At 45.9% G+C, this 9,244-nt stretch overlaps 1 protein-coding gene across 1 annotated transcript; it reads right to left on the bottom strand.

The window, feature by feature from the left end:
• Nucleotides 1–4,355: 4,355 nt before the first annotated feature.
• Nucleotides 4,356–8,830, bottom strand: MARCKS (myristoylated alanine rich protein kinase C substrate). The gene is made up of 2 exons (XM_054822214.1): nucleotides 8,690–8,830; nucleotides 4,356–7,528 (listed from the first exon to the last, which is right to left on the bottom strand). Exons 1-2 carry the CDS (start codon nucleotides 8,786–8,788, stop codon nucleotides 6,761–6,763), a joined length of 867 nt encoding a protein of 288 aa, XP_054678189.1. The 5' UTR covers nucleotides 8,789–8,830; the 3' UTR covers nucleotides 4,356–6,760.
• Between the last annotated feature and the right edge of the window lie 414 nt (nucleotides 8,831–9,244).

Below are 9,244 nucleotides of genomic sequence, written 5' to 3'. Positions count from 1 at the left end.
CTCCATTTCGGGTTGCAGGTGGATGCTGCATGGAAGAATCAAACGTATTTCTCTTACTGTTAGCAACATTTATGGGGGAATTTTAGAAGTGCTGTGTGTTGGTTAACTTCCTTCTCACAGATCTCAGTGACAGAAGAAAGAGGCCAAAATGAGTCCTTTGTAAAATTCCTTATCTAATTTAGTATACATATGCATTGGTTCTCCATGTGAGCACTAACTCGTAAAGTTAGGTGTTAAACAGCAGAATAAAGTATTAAAACAGATTTCAAATATATCTCTATAAAAACAGCAGGTAAATGGATTCTGAGAAAATTTGAAATTATTCTCTCTCCACTATTTTAAGTTTTTTTTTTCCTGGATATTTATTAGAAATCAAATACATATGTAGGATATGCAAAAATAGAACCAGGGGGGGAAAAATCATGTTCCTTCATGTATTCTGAGTATCAGCCCATGATTTCTGCCATTTTGTTTGATTACTGAGATGGAAAACATTTGCTGCCCAGTCTCCTCAGAGGGGCTGTGTGTGGTAAACTTGCTTTAACAGGCTCCTGAATTGCAATGTAGGGCTTGTGACTGGCCTAATGATTCACTCCTGAAAAACATTACCTTCATCAATTTTGGATTTGGTTTCCTTGGTGGTTTTCACAAGGGGCTTGGCTTTGTACTCTGGTGGAGACAGTGTCTCTCGTAATTAAATTATATTTTTTAAAGACAGAAGGGGTTTACTTTACACCTGACTGCCTTGCTCCAGAGGGCTAGAAAAAAGCAGTTTCTTCCTTTAGTTCCTAAAGGTTGGTGCTGATTTTTTTCTTCTCGCACTCCTTTTGTGGGGGCCCTGCCTATGCAGGTCTTCACTTACTGGTTTAGAACGGTTCTTTTCCAGCGAGGCGCTTATTAGCAACAGCTCCACAATGGGTTTTGTTTCCTTTGAACAGCAGGTCATCCTTGTAAGCATGGCTTTTGTGTTATCAAATTAATTTAAAATATTCAGGTGGGTCTACATACCAAGTTTCAGAGAGATAACTACTCCAGTATAGGCTAGCGAGTCACTTCTTGAAGCTGTTAGAGCAAGTACGATTTCCCTAATAGATTCATAGGTATTTTATTTTTCTTTCTCTTTTTTAGAAACTAAACTGTGAACTTCAGGAGACAGTTCTAGTTTGGACTGTACCTAAAAATAAATCTGTACTCACCATGGTCTCCATTAAGAGCAACTATCAAATACTTCATTACCAACAGTATCAGCTGTGGTGCTGGAAAGGACCTCACAAGGTAGCATTGCTTGACTCAAAACAATTCCTCTCCAGTGCTCTTCTAGTGCAGGTTATCATGTACACAGCCACAAGAATTAACCTAAGAATCCCAAGTCCTGGAACATTTACTTACTTGGTGATAACAATGCATATACCACCAGCAATGCTTCCCCATATTGCTGTTCTGAAATCAGAATTGTGTTAGGCACCCAAAAAATATAAAAAAAAAGAAAGAAAACCCCACTTTTTAATTGAATAATGGCTTTGCCACTTTATCTAAATTCATCATAGCTTTGGGAACTAAGATTCCATGTATCTTCATGTTTGGGTCTTTCTAACTGCAAGTATTAATGTCCTGTTTCATCTAGTACCTTGGTAGTACTGTTCTGGACAAACATGTCTTCCTATAACAAAGACTGAGAGCAAAGATGTATAAATAATACTTGTAACACTCAAAATCTTCCAAAAAACAAATTCAAAATATTATTTCAAAATGTTCTGGAAGCATTAACTGAAGTTTTATGTCACCTCTACCAGATAACATTATCCATATTCTAAAACAGGGGTATTCTGAAGCCAAGTCTCTTGCTTTCATATAGAAAGTTTACTCTATAATATACCCCAAATGTACATATTCCTAATTCTCTACTTTATTCACAGGGCAACGCTTTGGTCACTCATCTGTTTAGCCATAATCTTCATTTTGATGCCATTGCTGGCCCTCCTCTGATCTTCCCAATAGGCAATGCTCCCACTTCAGAGTGATCTCATCTCAGCAGTTGTCTCAGTAAACGCATCATGAAACACGCTGCTACAGCTTCCCTTTTCTCGCTCCTCAAACAAGCAACAGGCCCAAGAAGCTCACCACCACACTGGCTCTCCCCAGGGCAAGCTAATACACGCACTTTCAGTAACCTTGCACTTCACCACCTCTTACGCTCCTTTATTCAAGTAACAGGAGGCTGCCCGGCCTCCTTGCCTGTGCCCTGCAGGACCCGGGTGCAATCGCAATAGTTTCCATTCATTGTCAATTAGCTGAGGTCCCCGGAATTGTAAAGAGGACAAATTAACCTCACTGTCTACAGTATGTTATAAACACAATATACTATTTTCACTTGCTGCATACTTCAGGAAGGAAAGCACCTGCTTTATTCTGTCCCAGTGACCTAAGCAGAGTAGAAGAATTGGCGAGAACCTAGAAATAGGATGCTTTCAACTAGGCTATATCATTATGGAAAACACATTTTACCTCAGTCTCTTAAAACCTAACAGACGAACACTGAAATGAGATGAGTATCACCAGCGATGACCTTTTACTTCTCTTTTACTACACAAATAGCGTAAAGACTGAATTCATGGGACTGATTTTGCAGGAAACCATTAACTGGAATTATAGCTTCAGACTAGAATGTGTATTATGCCAGATTTTTTTTTAAAGCAATATAAAAGGACTTGCAACTTAGAAAAACCCAAACAATCAAAGCAGATGAAAACCTTCGACCTTTATCTAATCATCTGCAAGTGAAGTTCAAGAGTTAGCTGTTTTGAACAGTATTAGGTAACAGAAAAAAATTCTTAAAACGCAGACAACATCCTCCCTCACAGAGTAAATACGCATACGTGCAACATTTGCATGAAATACAACCAACAGGAATTTTTAGGTGTGTCAGAAGTTGACACACGGACACTTGATTTGTATAGAGTGCTTGTGTACGTAAGCAGGAAGGTGAACACACTCCAGCAGAAGCCAAAGCCTGGGCTCCATTTCCCTCCCCCAGTTTGCCTTTCCCTTTTTTTGCCTCGCTTCCTTGCCTGAAGGCAAAGTCTCTACAATTTCACATTACTAACTACCAGGACCAGATAGAGAACTTGAGTACTTGAGGTCAGGCATTGTGATTTGGAGAGTCTGAAATTAAGTTTAGGTATAGCCAAGATGATAGGCATGAAATTTGAAAGGACTTTTGTACAACCAAGTTTTGACCTTGAACAAGGAAGACTGTTACCTCAGTCTAAGTAAATAAACGTAAAAGAAATGAATCGCTAGAGCCCCTAGTCAGGCAAAATTAGATTCCAGTGTAAGTTTTACCTAAAAATATGACATTGTTTCAGCACAACAGAAGTTACCTTGTTCATAGCAATAATAACATTCTGCTTAAAAAGAACCACAGCAACCCACAAAATAGGAAAATCAGCTTGAAATCACGCATTAGAAAGTCACATGCATTCAAATTCTGAGAGAATTTGTTGAAATTACAATGCTTATTATGATTAGTATTTTCACTGAGGCATAACAGCAACCAATGCCAGGAAAAAAAAGGCATAAAGCGTTCTTGGTAAGATTAACCATCTCACCAGTCACTAATGCCTAGCGCCTTCATTTTCCTCATACTTAAATAAGGATGTTCTACAAGTGCACATGAGTGACCGCTCAGTCCCTCGGGGCAGAGGGAGGAGGGATGCTCTTGCACAGTTCTTTGGCAGGAGGAAACAGCTCAAAACTTCTCCATTTCCACTATTCCAAACCCCTTCTGATTCCCACCTTCTTAGACCACATGGTGGAAAAGTGGTATCATCGAATCTCACCCAGAGACCAGAGTAGACCTTGGAACTGGTCGTCTTAAGACATATTTTTTGAAACTCTACCATTATTAAGACTTGGAAAGAAATTTCAAGCCAAGCCAAGTCATGGAATGATGAAGTCCCAGGCCAGGAGCCCAGCTGCAGGGGCAGGAGTGATTCTGCACCACCAGGAACTGGAAGCACTTCAGAAAACGCCACCAGTTGAGCAAGGAAAGAGCATGAAAGTTTGAGAGCAGGTTGGAAAAAATCTGGAAAGGAACTTTACTAGCAATTACTTTCTTCATTTGTACACATACAGTTTGACACAAAAAAAAAAAAAGAAGAAATTCAGACTTCTCTTTAAGAATCCTTGGATTTAAATATATATATATTTATTAAAAAGAGACATTGACTCTATGGCCAAGACATCATGCGTCTCAGAACAGGTTTTTACAGCCATGTTATAAAAACCCCTTAGCAAAGCAGTTATGCACTAGACTTCAAACACATGTACTCCAAGAATGACACTGGTGTGGAGGATCTTGTTTTACATCCATTTATTTTTGTCCCTCAGCAATTATAGCATAGTTTCAATACATTTCTAAAGCTATAGAGAAATACCAGGGCAACTAGAGTACATACAAGCCAAAGTTAAAATGGTAGACAGCTGAATTAAAAAAAAAGAAAAAAGAAAAAGAAAAACAAAAACAAGTATGCATTCAGCAGGAAATCTACTATACTTCATTCAGTTTAGGCTTTGTTCTTTAGGGAACAAGGTGCTAACGTGCCATTTTCTCATAAAATGAATCATAATTGCTTCCAAAGCGTTTCTGCTGAAAATTTAGGTGGAAGCAAATAAGTGTAACACTAAACTTTCTCCTATAAACTTAGAAGCAACACTTTCTTGAATCAATTTCCACCCTCCAAATACCACTGCTGCTTTTCTTGCGTGAACCCACTGTTTTATTAAGGCATAATATGCCCTGAGCAATATGCTGGAAATTAGCCAAAAAGCCTAACAATTAAAGGCAAGCACCAAGTGATTATTTTTATAGACAAATTTTGAAATGTTTTGTAACTCACCTGTACTTGGGAGTAGCACTTGAGGAAAAAAAGAAAATATTGCTTTTAATTACTTCGAGCAGAATGGCAGTGTTAATTCCCCCTTTCTCCCTCCAGGCTAAAGTTTTCAAGCCAATTGTCTAGGTACCCAAGTAGGACCAGCATACCAAGATGCACGTGGGACGTCTGTTCAAGAGCTTAATTTTTAAGCAACTGGGTGTAAAAATTTCAGTGCCCCACCCTAAGCAATTCAAATTAAATCTTATTTTCCTCAAGAAGCAAGACTCTCATACGCTGGATACCTCTGGTCTTAAAAGCAAGATGGAGCCTGGACAGGAGAATCGTACTGTACATGCTCAGACTGCCTTCCAGTCTTCGTTTTAGAGCCAGAAAAGTGTATAAATATATTACCTGGTGCACTGTCCAATTTCTCTAAAAGATGCACAGTATTACAGAGTCCAGGATCTAGTAAGGTAGTTTTCAAAGCTAGTGCTAACAGCGCACATGACTTTCTCTACACAAATTTAGGCAATACTGGCTAGTCCCTTTAAGCTACCAGAGTATCCATAAAAGAAAGACAACCAAATTATACATTTTATTCACATTTATTTTTCGCTTTTAGTGTGCTCACAGAAAATTAGAACACCTTAAGCAGGAGTTTAATAGCAATTTTTGTAAGCAAAGTTACATTCCATCTCTAAGTCAAATTGGTCAAAGCTTCTCCAGTATTTACAAAAACATGATAGACAAGATGCTACACAAAAAAACCATTGCATCTGAAGAGTTTTCCTTTATTTTCAAAGACAACTGGAAAAGAAAGCATTGTCTGCTGTAATCAAAAACATACCACAGTATAAACAGTAACCATTCCACTTATCACAGCTTGGTTGAGTTTAAAATTTGTGTTTAAAAGGTCCAAGATGACTGCAGTTTTACAAAAATGGGCAGGGTGGAAAGAGTTGCAAACTTCATGTGCTTCTGGATATCAGGATTTGTTTTTTTTATACAATAGTCACAGTTAAAAACACCCTGCTGGTAATACATAATTACACTTTATTAAGGTCATAAACCAGCAATAAACAATAAAGCCTATACAACTTGTATTTCTACTTAATCACTGACTGATACAGCTAACATGAGATAAGTGAAAAGTTCCTATGGTTTAAATGAATTCCTAAGACTATGATCTCTTTATCTGGGTATTGATTTTTTATTTTTATTTTTTTTTCCTTTTTCCTTTCCTTCTTAATCAAGACTTGTAGTGTTGTAAACCTTATAGAACATCTGCCTCACAAAATACATCGTAATAACTTTCTTTTAAAAAAAAGACTAACCCCTTACATCATTTCTGGCGGGGCGCGCTCCCGGCAACGGCTGCGCACCCCGGGTTCCCCACTGCGGCCCCTGTCACTTCATTTGATATCCCTTATTGACCCACCCATCTCCTTCATATATGGGTATGTCCATAGACCGATCGGGAAAAGTTTTATAATATGAAGAGAGTTGCAAAGTATGAAAAAAAAAAAACCAAAACAAAAAAACCAAAATCAAAACAAACAAACCAAAAAACCCCAAAAAACCCGAACCAACCAAAAGAAAACATTAATACTGATGAAAAAAAAAAAAAACCAAAAACAAAACAACCCCAAAATATAGAGGGTAGGAGAGAAGGGCGGAGGGGGGCCCCCCTCCGCCCGTTGGAATGGCGGCAACACACAACGATTTGAGATGGGAGCTGCGGGGGGGAGAGAAAAAAAAGAAACGAGACATCTTTTAAATCAATCCCTGGTTGTAGACAAGTTCTCCGAGACCAGTACCTGGCACCACTCCAACAAACAAACAGGGGGGAAGAAAAGTCCGTCGGCGAGGGGCGGCAGCGGCGCTTACTCCGCCGACTCGGCGGCGGGTCCCTCCGGACTGCTCTCAGAGGGGGGCTCCTGCCGCGCCGGCTCCTCCGCGGGGGCCGCCTCCTGATCGCCGCTACCCGCCTCGCTCGTGGCAGCCCCGGCGCCCGCCACCTCCTCCGCCGCTTTCCCCTTCCCCTCCGCCGCCTGCTGCTGCTGCGGCTGCTGCTGCTCCTCCGCCGCCGGCGCCGAGGCCTCTTCTCCCGCCGCCTTCTCGGGGGCGGCCTCGTCCGATTTGGCCTCCTGCGAGTCCCCCGCCTCCTCCTTCGCCGCCTCGGCGCTGCCGGCGGCGGCCGCGCAGGCCTCCTCGGCGGCGGCCTTACCCTCCTCGCTGCCCGCCGCCTCGGGGGCCGCCGCCTCCTCCTTCCCGCCCTCCGCCGCGGCGGCGGCGCCGCCCTCGCTCTCGGCCCCCTCGCCGGCCTCCTTCTTGTTCTTCTTGAAGGAGAAGCCGCTGAGCTTAAAGGACTTCTTGAAGGAAAAGCGCTTCTTTTTTTTTTTCGGGGTCTCGCTGCTGGACGAGGGGGTCGCGCCCTCCTCAGTCTTGGGGGAGGACTCCCCCTCCGCCGGGGAGGCCGGCTCGGTGCTCTCCGCCTCAGCCGCCTCCTTCTCGGAGGCGGGCTCCGACGAGGCCGCCTCCTCCTTGCCCGTCTCCTCGGCGGGCGCGCTGCCGTTGGCCTGCACCTCCTCCTTGCCCGCCTCCGCCGCCGCGGGGGAGGCGTCGCCGTTCACCTTCACGTGGCCGTTCTCCTGCAAGACAGCGACGGGCGTTACCGGCGGTGCCGAGGTGGTGGAGGGGGGACACGGGCCGCCGCCGCCACCCTCCCCGCCCAGCGGCCTCTACCTCGCCCGCTTTTCGCTTCCGCTGTTTAAAACCCCGGGCCCTCCGTCGCCCGGGCCGCGGCGGGCGCCCCCAGCGGCGGGCGAGACGGGCGGCGGCCGCCAGAGGGCGCCGCGGCTCCACGCAGCGGCCGCGGCGCAGCGCACCCCCGCCCCCGGCGCGCCCCGTCCAGCCGCGGCGGCGGCGCGGGGCGGGGAAGGCTAACAAAGCTCGCCCGGCCCAGGTCCCCCGCCCGCTGCTGCCCCTCTCCGCCCGGGCGGTGCGGAGAGGCGCCCCCCGCTCCCCCCTCCCCCCCGCGCCGCATTTGCGTCTTTCAGGCGCCCGGAGCGCGGCTGGCTGCCCCGGGCGGCAGCTGCGGGGGCGGCGGGGGGTGCCCGCCCGCAACGCCGCCACCGCTGCGCGGGGCAGCCGGTGGCACGGCCAGCCCGGCAGCCGGCTCACGCGTGGGGGGGGTGGGGGGGGGGTGGTGTGTGACAGAAAGCCGTGCCCCGCGGCTGCCCGACCCCCCGGCGGAGCTGCCGCGGACGGGGCGGGCGGCGCAGCTCCTGCCCCGCGTTCCCGCCCGTGGGGGCTGCCCGCCGCCGCCGCGCTCCCACCGAGCCCCGAGCCCCCAGCCCCGGCGGCTCCGGCCCCGGCTACTACACGGCCATCCTGCCACCACGAGAGGCGTTTCGCGCTAGTCACCGAGCGTCTTCGGGAGAAGGAGGTTAAGCGGGCAGAAAAGCCAAGCGGTATAAGATCCTTCCGTTTACGAGCCATTGGGACACTTCACCATAATACACGAGGGATTAAAAAAAAAAAAAAAAAAGGAAAGGAAAAAAAGATGTGCCCCCTCCCCCCCCACGCAGGAAAGATAAAGCAACAAATCATTCAAAGCCGAGCCCGTTCAAAAAAAAAAAAAATTATTCCTTTGCCTCGAGTTGCAAAGATAAAAGGATCGACCGTATTCTCCATTGAATGTGCCACTGGGGCATCAAAGGAAGAAGAATTAAACAGGATGCGAAAGAGAGTCCGTCGAAGTTGGCTTAAAAAAAGGAGTAGGTTTAATATTTTTTTATTTTTTTTTTTACCTGTCCATTCGCCTTGGATGGAGATGCAGCCACTGCTTCCCCAGGTTTCTCGGCGGAGGCTTCGCCCTTTGCAGCGGTCTTGGAGAACTGGGCACCCATGCTGTCTTATTCAACAAAGAAACTCAACAGATCCAAAAGGAGGGGAAACAAAGAGCGTTGGGTTGGTATAAATACTGGGCGACCAGCAGCAGCAGCAACACACACACACACCAGAGGGGAAAAAAAAAGAGAAGAGAGAACAGAACCGATTATAATGCACTCCTTTTAAAAAATTTAAAGTTGAAGAGATCAAAAAGCAGCAGCACAGGAGGGAGGGGAAAAAAAGGGAGGAAAAAGTCGAGCAAAAAAAAAAAAAAAGGAGCCCAAGTTTAGTAAAAAGAAGTAATAAAAAATCCCAGATTTGTAGCCGTACTGTAGACAAGGAGAAAATGGAGAAATCTCCCTGGTTGCTAATAAGATGCGGAGTCCAACGCCCAAGTGCACAGATGAATGGGCTTCCCGAGCGGTGACGGCAGCCCTCCGCCCGGCGCCGGCCAATCGCCGCCGCGCCACACA

The sequence above is a fragment of the Grus americana genome, chromosome 3 (assembly GCF_028858705.1).
Source record: "Grus americana isolate bGruAme1 chromosome 3, bGruAme1.mat, whole genome shotgun sequence".
Classification (NCBI taxonomy): Eukaryota; Metazoa; Chordata; class Aves; order Gruiformes; family Gruidae; genus Grus; species Grus americana.
Note: the sequence above shows the minus strand (reverse complement) of the source record. Positions and strands in the feature narration are given on the sequence as shown.

Coding starts and splice junctions, on each gene's coding strand:
- MARCKS (XM_054822214.1), bottom strand. CDS start 8,788: ATGGGTGCCCAGTTCTCCAAGACCGCTGCAAAGGGCGAAGCCTCCGCC. Junction 7,529..8,689: donor CATCCAAGGCGAATGGACAG/GTAAAAAAAAAA, acceptor GCTGTCTTGCAG/GAGAACGGCCACGTGAAGGT.